Consider the following 17,357-nt stretch of genomic DNA (forward strand, 5'->3'; position numbering starts at 1 on the left):
ATTTGGTACTGGCTAAGAAATAGAGTAGTTGATTAATGGAATAGATTAGGTTCACAAGACAAAATAGTCAGTAACTATAGCAATCTAGTGTTTGACAAACCCAAAGGCCCCAGCTTTTGGGATAAAAACTCACTATTTGACAAAAATTGCTGGGAAAATTGGAAACTAATATGGCAGAAACTAGTCATTGACCTACACCTAACATCATATACTAAGTTAAGGTTGAAATGTTTCATGATCACATAAAGAATGAGATTATAAATAAATAGAAGAACATAAGATTACCTCTCAGCCCTGTGGAGGAGGAAGGAATTTGTGACCAAAGAAGAACTGGAAATCATTATTGATCACAAAATAGATAATTTTAATTATATTAAGTTGAAAAGGTTATATACAAACAAAACTAATGCAGACAAGATTAGAAAGGAAGCAATAAATTGGGAAAACATTTTTATATTCAAAGGTTCTGATAAAGCCCTCATTTCTACAATATATAGAGAATTGACTCAAATTTATTAAGAATTCAAGCCATTCTCCAGTTGTTAAATGGTCAGAGGATATGAATAGGCGATTTTCAGATGAAGAAATTGAAAATATTTCTAATCATATGAAAAGGTGCTCTAAATCACTGTTGATCAGAGAAATGCAAATTAAGACAACTCTGAGATATCACTATACAACTGTCAGATTGGCCAAGATAACAGGAAAAGATAATGACAAATGTTGGAGGGGATGTGGGAAAATTGGGACACTGATGCATTGTTGTTGGAATTGTGAATGCATTCAACTATTCTGGAGAGCGATTTGGAACTGTGCTCGTAAAGTTATCAAACAGTGCATACCCTTTGATCCAGCAGCATTTCTACTGGGATTATATCCCAAAGAGATCTTAAAGGAGAGAAAGGGACTCACATGTACAAAAACGTGTGTGGCAGCCCTTTGTGTAGGGACAGGAAACTGGAAACTGAGTGGATGCCCATCAATTGGAGAATGGCTGAATAAATTATGGCATATGAATGTTATGGAATATTATTGTTCTGTAAGAAATGACCAGCAGAATGATTTTAGAGAGGCCTGGAGAGACTTACATGAACTGCTGCTAAGTGAAATGAGCAGAACCATAAGATCATTGTACATGGCAACAGAACTATAAAATAATCAATTCTGATGGACATGGCTCTCTTCAACAATGAGATGATTGAGTCCAGTTCCAATGATCTTGTGATCAAGAGAGCCATGTGCACCAAGAGAGAGAACTGTGGGAACTAAGTGTGGTTTACAACATAGCGCTTGCATTTTATTTTGCTTCTCTTTTTTTTCTTGTGTGGCATGATAATTGTGTAAATATGTATACATATATTGGATTTAACATATATTTTACCATGTTTAACATGTATTGGACTACTTACCATCTAGGGGAAGGCATGGGGCAAGAGGTGAAAATTGGAACACAGGATTTTACAAGGGCTAATGTTGAAGAATTGTTCATGCATATGTTTTGAAAAATAAAAAGCTTTAATAGAAAAAGAAAGAAAGAAACTTGTCACTAAAAATAGTTTTTTCCTAATTAGCCTTTGACAACAATAACCTCTGTTACCAGCCCTTGTCCTGTTGTGATGGAGAGCCTGAGCAGAGTCTGTTCTCTGAACAATAAAGGAGCCAGATCTAGCTCTAGACCATACTGATGGTCTTCAAAGTAAAAAGTTACATTTTAATCCAAGGCTTTCTGATGAGGGAAAAAATTTCTAGCTTTCCTTTATGTCTATGAATAATATATGGGTTCTTATACTTTAGGTGAGAAAGACTTGATGAGAGAGAGAAAAGGTTCTTGTATTAGATTAAAGAAATAATATTACTAACTTACTCATCAGCAAAATATGGGCCTTTTTAAAGTTAACTATTTCAGTCAGACTTGTGATCTAACTCTAGAAGACTATAAGCTCATTTTCTCACTTTTCTTGGCACAAGCTACTCAACTTCTGGTTCTTTTTTTGATGGTACCTGGAGGTACCATCCCTGTACATTTTTTCTTCACTTACCTGTCTATTCTAGTCTTTCCTTTTCCCCTACCTTTAGGGGAGTGAATTTTTCTGGGATTTTTTAGTAAAAGGTTTACTATAGTATTTCAAGAGAATTTGCTTTAAAAATATTATTATCTTAGCTATGGCCAAAACAAAACAAAACTATTCCTTGGTAACCAAATTTCTGGTGATAAACTTCCTTGTACTTTATTAGGTTAGTTTTGAATCAATATTCCATAGCCAGAGAAATTGAGGGAATAAAGATGTTAGGTAGATAAAGAAAAAACAAAATTATTTGGATTTTATAGATACAGCAGATTTCAGTGTCTTTACTTAGAGAATGCTTTACTTAGAGAACTTTACTTAGAGAACCTTGAACATTCATCTAAAATTAATTCACGATTTACAGTAAAATCACCAAAAAAATAAATTTTTTGTATATTACCAACAAAATTTACCATAACTTTTTTTAAAACAAAAAACAACTTGAGAAGGGATAAGCTTTACCACAAAGGAATTTTACGAATACAGTCTTTACAGAAATAAAGACTTAAGTAATTAAAGAAAAGTTCATTGTTTCAGGTTGAGCTATGCTTATGTACCGTATATACTCGAGTATAAGCCGACCTGAATATAAGCCGAGGCCCCTAATTTTAACCCAAAAATCTGGGAAAACTTATTATATCAGTAGGTTTAGGTAGCGCACCGGTGCCCGCAGAGGAGGAGAGCAGGTGTCGGTATATGTATGTAGAGCGGTTGCCAGCATTCGTGTACAGTCCGGTTATCCACTGTGATAATACAGGAACAGCCACATCACCATAGCAACGGCCGGCCCTGTAGTATCACAGTCGGCACTCGCGCTGTATACTACACAGCAAGGGGGCATTCAAAGGGATATTTATACATGTTTTATCTAGCGACTCGAGTATAAGCCGAGGAGGGGATTTTCTGCCCAAAAATTGGGCAGAAAAACTAGGCTTATACTCGAGTTTATACGGTAATAAAAATTGTAATGTTAACATACTTACACATTTAGTTTCAGGCTAATATTTTAAACTACCAAAAGATTATTTTCTCAAACTAGGCAAAAGTATAATAATATTTATCTGAAAGAACAAAAGGGAAGAATGTAAAGGGAGAAATCATGAAAAAAAAGTGGAAAGAACACAAGGGCTAACAATCGTATAAAAAAGTACTCATCAAAATTATTTGGTACTGAAAGAAAAATAGAAAAAGTGATCATTGGAATTGATTATGTAATATACCACAACAACGATACTGTTTGAGGATTTATTCTGATGGAAGTGGATCTCTTCGATAAAGAGAGCTAATTCAGTTTCAGTTGATCAAGGATGGACAGAAGCAGCTACACCCAAAGAAAGAACACTGGGAAATGAATGTAAACTGCTTGCATTTTTGTTTTTCTTCCCAGGTTATTTTTACCTTCTGAATCCAATTCTTCCTGTGCAATAAGAGAACTGTTTGGTTCTGCACACATATATTGTATCTAGGATATACTGTAACCTATTCAATATGTAAAGGACTGCTTGCCATCTGGGAGAGGGGGTGGAGGGAGAGAGGGGAAAAATCGGAACAGAAGTGAGTTACAAGGGATAATGCTGTAAAAAATTACCCTGGCATGGGTTCTATCAATAAAAAGTTAAAAAAAAAAAAAAAAGAATTGATTATGTACATTAAATCTGGAAGTAGTTGTATATTGTATCAGAGTGATTGATAAACCCATTGATACTAATTATGGGGATAAAGGCTCATAATTTAGGAAGACTGAAAAGCAGTCTGAGAAAATGATTAGATTAACATTTTATAAAATGTGTTACAGTAAGCTCCAAATATAATGTAGATATAGAAGATTGTGCAATTTTAAAGAAACAGAAAGATAATTTTACAGCTATGGATTGAGAAATTGTACTTGTTCAAACTAAGAAGAAAGATGATCACAGGAAATAAAATGATTTATATTATAAAATTGAAAAGTTTTTGTGTGTATAAAAGCAATGTAGTTAGAATTATAAAAGAAAGTGTTAACTGAGGGAAAAAATCTTAACAGATTTATCTGCAAGAAGCACAATAGCTAAGATATAAATACAATTAGAACAATTTTTTAAGAACAAGTGCCATTAAAAACAAAAATATCTCCATAATTATTTCCTAAACATAATTATCTCCATAGGTACAAAAACACTTTCCCCAAAACAGTGATTTGTGCTTTTTTTAAAAACACCTACAAATCAAAGACCTAGAGGGATCCTTTTCTAATATAATAAAAAGTATCTTATCTACAACCCAAAGAAAGTAGCACGTATACTGGGATACACTAGAAGATTTCCTAGAAATTACAGGAAAAATATTACCTTTCCCAACTATATGGTTTTATAAATGGTTGAAATAACAATAGTAACAAAGAAAGGCTTCAAGTTAGTGAAAGAAGAAACAAAACTATCCTATTTACTGTTGACATGATGCAAAGAAATTAATTGAGATAGTAGCTTCAGCAAAGTTGCCAACTAAAAAACTCATCAAAAAATACAGAATTTCTGTGTTATTACATAATCTAAGAGGCAATAATGGAAAAGCAAATCCCATTCAGATAACTACAAAATGAATAAAATATTTGGGAGTCAGTGTACCAAAATGAAGTTAATATTCAGAGATTTAATTATAAAATGCTTGTTAAAGAAATAAACAATTTAAATACTTGAAATAATATTCAGCTCTTGAAGCTGGGTCATGTCAGTATAATAAAAATGACAATACTATCAAAGATAATTTATAGTTTTAATGCTATACCAAACTACCAAATGATTACTTTAATGAGCAAGATGAATTAATAATGCAGTCAATCTTCAACATTCATACGTTTCACTTTAGCAACAACAAACATTCATATGATTTTATTAGTACTTTTATTTTGACTTGTGTTGGTAACTGCAGATTTGCAGGTGTGCACAGTGGAGAAAAAAATGAGAGGTATGTATGCCAAGTTTATGCAATAACTGGTATCCTATTAGATGTTTCACTGCTATTGTTAGATGTTTACCCTCCTTTTGTAAAGTGAAGAGGTCCCCATGCATTCATTGCATATTTTAATTTTTTTATCTTTAAAACTAAAGAGATGTGTTGGAATTTTGCCTCCAAAGCAAAGTTCAGGTCCTTTGAATTATAAGCCCAAGAGTGCAAAGTCAGTGAGGAGTCTTAGTGAGAAAATAAAAGTGTTAAGTAAACTTCCTGTCAGAATGTTTGTATAACTGATGATGATTTGTTATATAAAATACTACATCCTCATACTGCCATCTGATAATAGTGGAAGGTAAGATTTAAGTAAAAAATATTTTAGTTGTAAGAATTTTATTTTTTGTATAGTATTTATATCCTGCAGATTTCATGTTAGAAAAAGCAAAATACTGTCTACAATTGGTGGAGGTATTTTTTTAAAGCTTTTTATTTTCAAAACATATGTGGATAATTTTTCAGCATTGGCCCCTGCAAAACCTTGTGTTTCAAATTTTCCCCTGCTTCTCCTCACTCCCTCCCCTAGATGGCAGGTAATCCAATATATGTTTGTTTGTTTGTTTTTTTATTAAAGCTTTTTTATTTTCAAAACATATGCATGAATAATTTTTCAACATTAACCCTTGCAAAACCTTGTGTGCCAGTTGTCCTCTCTTCCCCCATCTCCTCCCCTGTCAGCAAAATTGATGTTTTTTTAATTGAGATGTTAGTATAGAAGGGTAACAGGATTATAGGAAATTACTAATGAGGAAAAATATTTTGCATATTGCCAATTTTATTTTGCTGTATTTTATGGGTTGAAAAAATGCATATTATCAGAATTAGTGTTTTTTTAAATAAAATTATTTGCAGAGGTGTATTTTCAGCAATCTTTAATGAAAAATTAAAGTTTTTAGTAGTCCTGAGAATCTAACCTCGTATTTTCTGTAGGTTCAATGTATCAACATTCACGTTTTTTACTTTTGTTCTGTTTTCTAAGAACATTACCCCCATCAAAATTGAGGATTGACTATAATTCATTTGGAGGAACAAAAGGTCTAGAAATCAAGGGAAATGATGAAAACAAGACTGAAGCACTTTCATATCTCAAACTATAATTATTAAGTAGCCATCATCAAAACCATTTAGTCTTGGTTTAAAAATAGTAAAGTAGATAGACTACAAAAAGGAGAATCAGAAATGATTCTATAACCTATTGTTTGATAAACTTAAAAACATAAATTTCATAATAAAGAACTCCCTTTTTAAAAATAGAAATGATATTTATTAGGCTGAAACAGGATAAAACTTAAGCACACTTCTTAATGTTTATTTTTAATTTTCAATAATATTTGATTTTTCCAAATATATGTATAGATAGTTGTCTAACATTCATTTTGTTTTCAACATTTATTTTTCTAAGATTTTGTGTTCCAAATTTTTTTCCTTATTTTCTCTCTTCCCAAGATAACAAGCAATCTGATATAGGTTAAATATGTATGATTCTTTTAAATATGTATCCATATTTGTCATGTTGCAATAAAAATCAGACCAAAGGCGGTCTGATCACGAGATCAGAAAATCACGAGAAAGAAAACAAACAAAAATGGTTTAAATACTATATTTTGATCCACATTCAGTCTCCATAGTTATCTCTGGATGCAGAACGCAGGCATTAAGAACTCTCTCTTTGATGGGAAAACTGGAAATCAATCTGGCAGAAAATAAGCTTAGATAAGCTTCTTTAAAAAAAAAAAAAAAAAAGCTTTTCTATTTTCAAAATATATACATGGATAATTTTCAGCATTTACCCTTATAAAATCTTGTGATTTTTACCTCCCTTCCTTTCACTTCCTCCCCTAGATGGCAAGTAATCCAATATATGTTAAACATGTGTAATTTTTCTGTACATATTTCCGCAAATATCATGCTGCACAAGAAAAATCAGATCAAAAAGGAAAAAGATGAGAAGGAAAACAAAAGCCAAGCAAACAACAACAAAAAGAGTGAAAATGCTATGTTGTGATCCACACTCAGTTCCCACAGTCCTTTCTCTGGAAACAGATGGCTCTCTTCATCACAAGACCATTGGAACTGGCCTGAATCATTAGATAAGCTTCTTATTAGAATAGATTCCATTAATACATTTAAAATGGATGTACAGTCTGAACATGGATCATGTCGTTAAAAAATTAGAAGAGAAGCAGATCATATAGCTTTTTCAGCTGTAAGTAGGAGTTTAGTTTTGTTTTTTTTCTTACCTTAAAGGAGTTTATAATTTAATGGGGAAAACAATATGCAAACCAAGATATACAAAGGAAGTTATATGCAGCAAATAATTAATAGAGGGAAGAGGAGATTAGTTCTTAATGAAAGGAGGAAGTCAATTACAAAAATAAAATAGATAATTCTTGTTGCATGAAATTAAAAACTTATGCATAATCAGAATAAATAAGGGAAACAGTCAAAAATCTTTCCATCATATTTTTCATATAAAGGCTTGATATCTAAGATACATTATCAACTAAAAGAAAATTGGAGGACCCAAAACCATTCCCTTAATAGATAAATAGTTTTTAAATATTTTTTAAAAAGACAGTTCTCAAAAGAATTGCCTTCTGTTATATACTGAATTAAAGAATGCTTCAAATCATTAATAAGAGAAGTGCACATCAAAACTATTCTTAGGTTTCCAACCTTGTTCTCAGCAAATTGGCAAAGGTGATAAAAAGAAGGGTTTTGTCAACATTGAAGAAATTATGGAAAGACTGGCCTCAGTAATGTGTTGTTAATGAAGTTACAAGTTAGCACAAACATTTTGGAAAGCAGATTGGAATTATGTAAATAAATTGGCTAAAATATTCATATCCTTTTGACCCAGAGATTCCACTGCTAGATATATACCCCAAGTTAGGCTCTAAGTAGTAGATGCCTATTTAGGGACAAATGTCAGAACAAATTCTGGCATATGAATATAATGTAATGTTACTGTGCTGTAAGAAATAACAAATTTGATTGCAGAAAAGCATGGAAAGACTTAGATAAACTGTGTGTAAAATATATGCACAAGATATATGCAATGACCATAGTTGTATAAATAGAAAGAACAGCAACCATGAAGCAATCAAAAATAAGTGTTGCAACACTATAAAGAATAAGCTTAGCCTGCCTCCCTTTAAAATATATATATATATATATGAGAAAATACATCTTTCAATTCCTTTGCAGAGTTGTGGGAAAAGATGCAAGATCTGTAATTGTTAAGACTTATTTTAAGTCAGATTTCCAATGTTTTGATCATTTTGCAGAATTTTTTTTCTTTGTAAAATTTTTATTATAAGGAATGGTGGGAGTTAGGATATGGAAACAAACTATATTAGTAAAAATGTTTTTTTTTAAAGTTATTTCCCAATAGATAAAAGATGAACAGTTCAGAAAAAAAGTTTAAGCTATCAATAATTTTTTGAAAAAAATGCTCCAAATTAACCTTGTTTTGTATTAAAAGTACTTTACTTTTGTTTTCAGAATTTAATTCATAGCAGCTTTACATCCCACCTGGCTTGACTTCCCTTTTAAAATTTTTAGGTCATGAGATTTTACTTATCCTTTCTCTAAACTCTTTGAAACTTACTCTTCAGAAGTAGAGTGCAAGCCATACTATGCTCTAGTTTCCTCTCCTCTATCACAAATCTAAGACAAAGTGGTCACTTCCTCTCCAAGGGCTCATCATTTCTCCCCAGGGATCAATTTTGGTAAGAATCAGGTTTGAAACAGAATTTCCTTTCTGTGGTTCCTCTACTTTTTGATGAGTGAAACTATTATTAAGACAAGTAAAAAAAAGTTATCTCTTCTGCTTTTGTTAGAGAATGAATTCCAAAAATCTTTGAATAATTAAAGTATCCTATCGTTGCCATAGTTCATACTTCCCTATTTGAGGCTTGTGATCTGTTTCTTAAATTCCTTAGCCATTTCACCTTTTTGACTACATGTCTTCTAATATCCTCCATTGAGAATATCACTAATGTTTTTGGCTGTCTTGACCTTCATCCAAATGTTTTCCACCATTCTTTCCTCCTTGTTAGCTGTTGTTCACTTCTTCACTTGTTTCACTTTCCTTCACTTGTTTCTTCACTTGAAGAAAATCCAAGTAAACATTAAGACCTGAAGAAGCCCATGATCTTCTTTATATAGAATGCTTCTCTTCCCCCAAATTCCAGCACATCCTTTTACTTATCCTTTTCCTCTTGAATAAAGTAAATCTTTCCACAATTACATTGCATTCGTGAACTGATAAATGCATACAGCCCTGTGTCCTATTTTTGTAGCAGAAAGAATGTCTTTTTTACTCAGAGGTGGTTTGTTGCTTCTCACAGTTGACTTTATTTCCATTATAGTTATGGATCTCATTATCTTTTTATTATCTATTATGCATTTTTTGCATAGACATTTGAGGCCATGATTATTTGAGGCAAAAAAATGTCTACATCTCTTGGATTCTCCCCTTATTATCTAATAAGAAGAAGTTTAAAAGAGAGATCCTAGTGAAATATTATCTGGGATTTCCTGAGATTTTCTCCTTGGTTGAAGGTTGGAGGGGTGGGTGTACAGTTCTCATCCCAACTAGCATTTTGGAATCAGGTGGTTTCTTAAAAATGCATTGTTGCATTTAGGCATCATTCTAAGGGAAAGAAAGAATTGAATGTAAGAGAACACCAAGCCTTTACTACTTCAAACTGCTGAAGAATAGAACATCATCTTCATCTGCCAAGGCAGAAGAGAGCTTTACTGCCAAGTGGTCATTCTCTGCCTTTTTTGGACTCCTTAAGATATTTCTTGAAAGGTGTATTTGTACATTTCTTTATTTGTTCATGCATTTGCTTTTTTCATTAGTCCCTCCTTTCGGAAATCTCGGATGTCTAGAGCCCAGAGTTTCCCAGATAACAGACAAGAATATTCAGGTGAGTTGCTTTAGATCAGAGGTGACCAGTCTTGTCAGAGATTTGGTGCCTGTTGGGAAGAGATGGTAGCAGCTTTGCCCTTCGCATCACTGAGCATCTCTGAGGTAATCCAGAGCAATTCAATTCAACATGCATTTATTAAATAACCTACTGTGAGCCAGACAAAAATGAAATTATCCTTACTTCAAGAAGTTGACTACATTCCATTAGAAGAAACAATATGTATAAATATAAAATAAGTGGAGATAACAACTAGGGGAATGAGAGAAGGTCCAATGTAGGAAGATAGCACTTGAGCTAAGCTTTGAAGGGAGCTAGAGTTTCTGAGAAGCAGAGAGTAAAGAGAGAACATTTCAGAAATAGAGGGCAGCTTATACAAAGATAGGAAACAGAAGACATAATGTTATATAAGTTATAGCAAGTGATCCATTAGACTAAATCATGATAGGGGGAATAAGATGAAATCATTTTCAAGAGATAGGTTAAAGCCAGATTGTGAAAGTAAGACTGTTGGCCATCTACCCATTCCTCTCTATATCTCTTTCAGATCGTGACACTCAGCTCTATGACAAAGGGGTAAAAGGTGGAACATATCCCCGTCGTTACCATGTCTCTGTTCACCACAAGGACTACAATGATGGTAAGCATCCCCCTCCTTCTGCTGGTTATCATGTGCTTCTTCCTGTATGAGTAACAAAGAAGAGCAAGAGAAGTCTGTCATTCAGTTTCTTATAGAGTTATCATCGACTGCCATGGTTTTGTCTAAAAGGATTACATTGTCCTGCCCCTATGTAACTTCACCCAGAGTCCCACGTGTTCCCTTTTCACTAAAGGGATGTGTTCCAGATGCCATAAACTGGGAATAGGAAAAAAAAAATTGCTTTTCAGTCCTATTTTTTTAGAGACAGTAGAAACTATCTTCAAAGTACCTGCTCCTGAACTCCATGTTGACCTTATCTATCACAATAAACTGTTCAGAAACTCTTAAGTCTTTAATGTTTAACTTAAGTTCTTTGGAAGCAGGATTACTGCTTAGGGGACTTGGAGGAGTGTGCACTGGGCCTTTTATGTTGTCTCCTAGAGCTGCTCTTCTGCAGGTTAGCTTGTGGCTTTTATGTCCCATAAATAATTCCCTGCTTCATTTTTTTTCTGCTTTTAGTCTATATATTTCCAAATAAATTAGGTAGTAGCTACTCTAAGATGAGCTAGGCAGGTGGTAAAAGCAACTAAATGTAGGTGGTTTTATCATTCCATTTCATCCCATCCAAAGTCTTGGATTCTTGCCAGTGTTTGAACAGCAAACTTTATTGATGAGTAATCCTATTTTCTCTGTCCTCTTTTCCCAAATTATTGTAGGCCGGAGAACATTTCCCCGAATAAGACGTCATCAAGGGAACCTGTTCACATTGGTCCCCTCCAGTCGTTCCCTGAGCACAAATGGAGAGAACCTGGGACTGGCAGTGCAATACCTGGACCCTCGAGGGCGTCTGTGGAATGCAGACAGCGAAAATGCTCTCACTGTACAGGAGAGGAATGTGCCCACCAAGTGTAAGGCTCTGCATTTGGCAGAAAGGACTTTCCTGGGAAAGAAAAAAGAAAGAGATTGAGGAGAGCTATCAACAAGCACTCAGAGCCCACAAGTCACCCCTTCAAGACTAATGTCCATATTTTTTAGAGAAGGCCCATATAGGGAAATGAGTAACAGATCAGAATATAAATTAGTGCCCTTTCTCAAATGATTTCCAAAATCTATATAAACATCAACATACAGCTGTTTTGAGATGCTCTTAGACTCAGCATTGAATTGGTATATCTGACCCAGCATACTCAAGTGGAAAGCTTTGGGTTATGAGACTTCAGTAAATCCAAGTTTAGACCTTCCTCCATCATTCATTTCAATGTGTAAACATTACTAAGCACTTGTGCTATTCAGCGTTGTGCTAGTTGCTAAAGAATACAAAAAGAAAAATGAAACTTTACCCTCAAGAATTTTACATTCCATTGGGAAGGATATAGTATGTCCATGAAAAAACAATACAAGAAAAATTAAAGTAGAAGAAGTTGCTCCCAATTGTCTGGGTTTGGGAAATGCTACAAAGAAGGTTATAGAGGAGTTTGATGGAACAGGTGATTCTGAGAAGTAAGGATGAGGAAGGTGCGTATTCCCAAAATGGAAGATGATTTGTGTCATTGCACAGAGGCTGGAGATAGAAAATAAGATGTTAAAGAAGGGGATGTTTGTTGCAATGCGGAATCCTTTAATAAGTTACCTGACCTCATTGGACCTTACATTTTTCATCTATGAAACTCTTTTTTAATGCTGCCATATGTATATCGAGGTGAAAATGAACACTGTTAAAATATGGAAGAACTTTCTAAATAAAAATAGTTGATTTTTACAACAGAACACTTTTACCTTGACCTTAGTCAACCCTTTACTCAACAAAGTAAAGCAAAAATAGGGTATGGGCTTCCTGTTGAATAGCTAGATGTTGCATTGTTGAATTGATAAGAAGCCAAAGTTCAAGAAATCCCCCAGAACTTAGATTTTTCAGCTGTTCAAGATGTGGCATTAATAACAGCCTCTTTATTTTTTCTCTCCATAGCTCCAAGTGCTCCCATAAATTGGCGTCGGGGGAAACTCCTGGGTCAGGGTGCTTTTGGCCGAGTCTACCTGTGCTATGATGTGGATACTGGACGAGAGCTTGCTTCTAAGCAGGTTCAGTTTGATCCAGACAGTCCTGAAACAAGCAAGGTAATTAGGACTCCATGCTTTCCTCACAGGTCATGCTGGTCTTATTTGTCACTATTGCTTTTTTCAAGATAAAATAATCAAATCTCTCCCTGCTATAGTAGCTGCTCTGGGATGAGAATGAGGGTGGAAAAGCTTGAAGAATGCCACCAGTACTCACAATAGAAGAAACCTGTCCATTGATGATGGACACAGGAAATCCAAAAGGGAAAGTGGCAAATAGTGCCAGACAGAAAATCTCCACAGAACCCTAATCAGAGAACTCAAGCTTGAATTCTAGGGATCATATACCCCAATTCCAAAGGGAAATCTAGTTTGAAATTTGGTATTAATACAGAAGAGAACAGAAGGGAATTCAGATGAAAACACAAAGGAGCAGAACAGTTTTGAAAATAACGTATGGAGTTTACTTTGAAAAAACCAAGTAGTATAAAGTTGAGAATTCATGATTTCTTATATAGTCTCTGTTAGTATTCTATGTATCTGGAAGTGCTCTCCTTTCTAGGTTTAAAATTCAAAGTGTACAAAAAGGAAAAAGAAACCAAATCTATTCTTGAAAGGAGGCTAAGATTGCTGTCTCTAGCTAGATGTAGTAGCTTCCTATGCCTTTGAAAGCCTTCTTATTCCCAGGCAAAAGATACTCTAGCTAATCTAGAGGCTCACCTTACAGATTGCCCCCATAAGCTGTTTCCAAATTGTCAAGAAATCCAGGAACCTCCCATCTTTTTCTCTCTTAAGAAACTCATTTGTCATTAGTAAAAATTGAGGGTAGAAAAGGGTAATGGGAATTTTAGGGGGAGAAAAATTTCCTTTAAAAAAAAGTCCTTTTTTTTTTTTAAGGAAAATTTTCTCCCCCTAAAATTCCCAATACCCTTTTCTACCCTCGATTTTTATTAATTTAATTAACTCAGACATTTTGAAGAAATTGAGATCTAAGAAGAGAAGAGATATTGTTTGACTCCTAGTGGAAGGTACATTAATTAAAGGAAGAAGAGACAGGGGAAGAAAATCCAAAGAAACCACTTGGATCTAGACAGTGGAAATTATTTCATATTCTACCCTATAGAAAGCCATACTAGGTTTAGTCCAGGCCAGAGATAAGATTTTTTTCACTTTTCCTAAAAATATGGTTAAAAGCAAATAATTAGAGCCCTGGTGGATCTAAAGTCCAATTGGCAGGGCAATAGATAGAAAGATCTTACAAGTAAAGCTTCCCACGTTCTGATAGGCCCATGGTGATAGCTGGAAGACTAGACAGTCAGGATATGTGGGGACAACAGGACTTCCTTCTCTCATCCCCTAGGAGGTAAGTGCCCTTGAGTGTGAAATCCAGTTGTTGAAGAATTTGCAGCATGATCGCATCGTGCAGTACTACGGCTGTCTCCGTGATCGCTCTGAGAAGACCCTGACCATCTTTATGGAGTACATGCCAGGGGTATGCTAGGTGGGGCACAGCTGGGCACTTAGCTTAAAGGGGAAGAAAAGATGGGCCATAATCTGAAGTGGGAATGAAGATGGGGCCATGGGGTTGGTAGGGGGCAAAGAAGCAGATTAAACAGCATGCATTTATTTAGTGCCTCCAGTGGGCCAGGTACTATGCTGGGCACTGAGAGACAGAAGTGAGACTCTTTCGGCCCTCTCAGTGCATATATTATGCTGGAAGAAACTGCGTGTTCACAGATAAGTAAATATGAGATATATACAAAATAAATCCAGTGACTTCTTATGGCAAATTTGTGGTCAATGAATTGGACAAGGAAAGGACTAGATATAGGGAGCACATTCAGGAGGCCATTGCAATAGGAAAGCCAAGACAGGACGAGGACTTGAGCAAAGGCAGTTGTGATGGAAGTAGAGTGAGGTATGGAAACAAAAATCTTGAGTTGAAATTAAAAAGATGTCATTAAAGGAATATTTGAATCAGAAGACAGATTAGACTTTTTTCTATTTGGCTCCAGAAGTCAGAATTAGAAATAATGGGTAGAAGTTGCAAAGATGTAAACTTAGACTTAAGGCTAGGAAAAACTATGCAGAAATTAAGTGGACTATCTCAGTAGTTGGTGGGTTCCCTCAGATTGGAGTTCTTCAAGAATTAGCTGAATAACCATTGTCAGGCATGAGTAGTAAACATTCTTTTCTGTATGGCCTGGAAAAATGGTTGCTGAGGTCCCTTACAACTCTTCACATTCTGAGATTCTTTTAAAATTTGACAATTGAGTTAAAAATGAGATTGAAGAATCACAAACAACTTGTAGCTTATGAAGCTCTGTGACTGAAAAAATAGTGGTATCTGGTAGATATTTAGAAATTATAAGAATAGATGATTTTAGGAGGAAATATACATAATGAAGTCTATTTTAGTTTTGTTGAGTTTGAAATGTGAGACATCTAAATTGAGGTGTCTAGCTAGTGATTGGAGATGAGGCTAAAGTTCAAGAGAGAGATGAAGGTTAACTATGTTAACATAGTTTAAATCAGTGGAAACTAACCTGGTTACCAAGAAAGAGTATAGAAATTGAAGAAAGTACCCAGGAAAGAGCTGTGTGATACATCCACAATTAAGGATCAAGACATGGGGAAAAAAAGAAAAGAATTCACCAGATGAGTAGGAATCTGAACTTTGTTGTCCCTTGAGTTTAGTTCAAAGGTGTCAAAAGCTGCAAGATTCACAAAGGAGATCTAAGAAAATTGAATTTAGAAAGATGTGTGAAGTAAAGGTCCTTCTCCCTTACTTTGTTTCCTCTCCCAGTGTCTGGAGATACCTGAGCTGCCAGGGCTCTCTTGGGGCAGAGTCATCAGAATTAACATAGGATATTACTCCATTTGGAGTAAATATCAAAGGTGACTATATAAAAGATAGTTCTGAGGAAGAAGGTCTGAAAGTGGCGGTGAGGTACACAGAATATAACTGTTCCTTTCCTGGGCTTGATATGTTGAGAGATGTGAAAGATGGAACATTCCAGACTGAAAAGATTAGCTAGGCAGGTATATTACTGCGTTTGAAATAAAAAGGTTTGTGTTTGTCAAGGAGATGGAAGGGTCATGAGAGCAACTGATCTAATGCAAGAGATCATTTGTTAACAATAGGAAAATGGTTCCAGATGGTACAGTGGAGAGGGAGAATAAAGTGGGATAGGCATCTAGGAAGAACAGCTGGACACTTTTGGGTATGAGGAAACAGGAATGCGGTGACCAGGTAAAAGAAGAGGAGCAGGAAAGGGCCTCCTGAGGTGAGAAGATCTCTGCTTCTGTCTTGAGGGGTGACCTAACATCCCAGTGGATGACTGTATTGGATACCATCTCTGGCAGCATTGTTAGGGTATGTCAATTAAGTCAATATGGTCTTATGGGTTCTATATTTGGAAACCAGAATGTTTGGTTAGTTTTGGTTTGTGCCTCAGAAGTAGTGATAGGTATAATTTTGGGCTGACTTCAGTTAGTCTCTTTAAGCTCCCAAAGACAAAATTTCCATAGCTCTAGTGTGTGGAGGAAAGGAAGAATTACTGGGTGCAAATTTCCCTTCCCTCTCCTCCCATCCCAGGGGTCTTTTTTCACAAGGATAGGTGTCTTTGCCTATTGGCTGAACCCTGGCAGGTTTACCTTCATCCTTGACTCCCTTCTTCATAACTGGAGGCAGTGATGCCCTGGGTCCACTTTCTCTGATCTTCTCCTTGGTGGCTGGCAGGGCTCAGTGAAAGACCAGCTGAAGGCATATGGTGCTCTAACTGAGAGTGTGACCCGTAAATACACACGGCAGATCCTTGAAGGCGTCTCCTACCTGCACAGCAATATGATTGTGCATCGAGACATCAAAGGTGAGAAAGTGGGGAGAGGCAGAGGTTGGCTGTCTTTTTGGGGTATCCCGGGCCTGGGCCCTCCCTTCCCATAAGAAGAAATCCTCGGTTTGTGCTAGGGTTGGATGAAAAAGAAGGGTATCTCCAACTCTAGGACTGCAGTAACTGCCTTCTTGTATCCCAGGAGCCAACATCCTCCGTGATTCTGCTGGGAATGTGAAGCTTGGGGATTTTGGGGCCAGCAAACGATTACAGACCATCTGTATGTCAGGGACAGGGATTCGTTCCGTCACAGGCACCCCATACTGGATGAGCCCAGAGGTGATAAGTGGAGAAGGCTATGGAAGGAAAGCAGACGTGTGGTAAGTAGTGAGAATGGGTTCTTTCAGTTCTACGAAGAACCACCAGATTGGACTGAGGGGAGATAGACACCTGCTGCTTCTTCTAATCTCAGATGAGGCCCACACAACTTATTGTTTGAAATGACAACAGGAGGGCACTAAGCCACCTCACTCCCATAACCTTCAGCCCTAGGAAAGGTCACAGTGGTTAAGGACCTCACTGCCCTGGATTCGTTTAGTTTTCTTGGATCAGGCAGCTTCTTGTGCATCTTCCTGGTCCCATAGGATTGTAGCTAGGGAGAGATTCCCATCTCTGGTAGAGAGGAGGAGGCTGGACCCAAGTCAGCAGGACTCCAGCCCAATGGGATGTCTGTCTGTTTCCCTCAAAAAAGTGACCTCTTTGTTATTGTGAAGAACCCAGGCTGTGGAAAACAGCCTTTATCTTAGAGATAAAGTCTATGCAGATGAGCTAACAGTCTAAA

The 17,357-nt window shown here is 35.8% G+C and overlaps 1 protein-coding gene across 2 annotated transcripts in view; it reads left to right on the top strand.

The window, feature by feature from the left end:
• MAP3K3 (mitogen-activated protein kinase kinase kinase 3) overlaps positions 1–17,357 on the top strand; it is a 90,872-nt gene that overhangs the window by 70,191 nt on the left and 3,324 nt on the right. For both annotated transcript variants that reach the window (XM_051994961.1, XM_051994962.1), the window contains 7 exons: positions 9,921–9,988; positions 10,536–10,628; positions 11,345–11,536; positions 12,595–12,743; positions 14,044–14,175; positions 16,426–16,555; positions 16,719–16,896. In XM_051994961.1, the coding sequence (XP_051850921.1) occupies positions 9,921–9,988; positions 10,536–10,628; positions 11,345–11,536; positions 12,595–12,743; positions 14,044–14,175; positions 16,426–16,555; positions 16,719–16,896 (942 nt within the window). The remainder of the gene's footprint in view (positions 1–9,920; positions 9,989–10,535; positions 10,629–11,344; positions 11,537–12,594; positions 12,744–14,043; positions 14,176–16,425; positions 16,556–16,718; positions 16,897–17,357) is intronic.

This window comes from Antechinus flavipes, chromosome 4 (assembly GCF_016432865.1).
Source record: "Antechinus flavipes isolate AdamAnt ecotype Samford, QLD, Australia chromosome 4, AdamAnt_v2, whole genome shotgun sequence".
Lineage (NCBI taxonomy): Eukaryota > Metazoa > Chordata > Mammalia > Dasyuromorphia > Dasyuridae > Antechinus > Antechinus flavipes.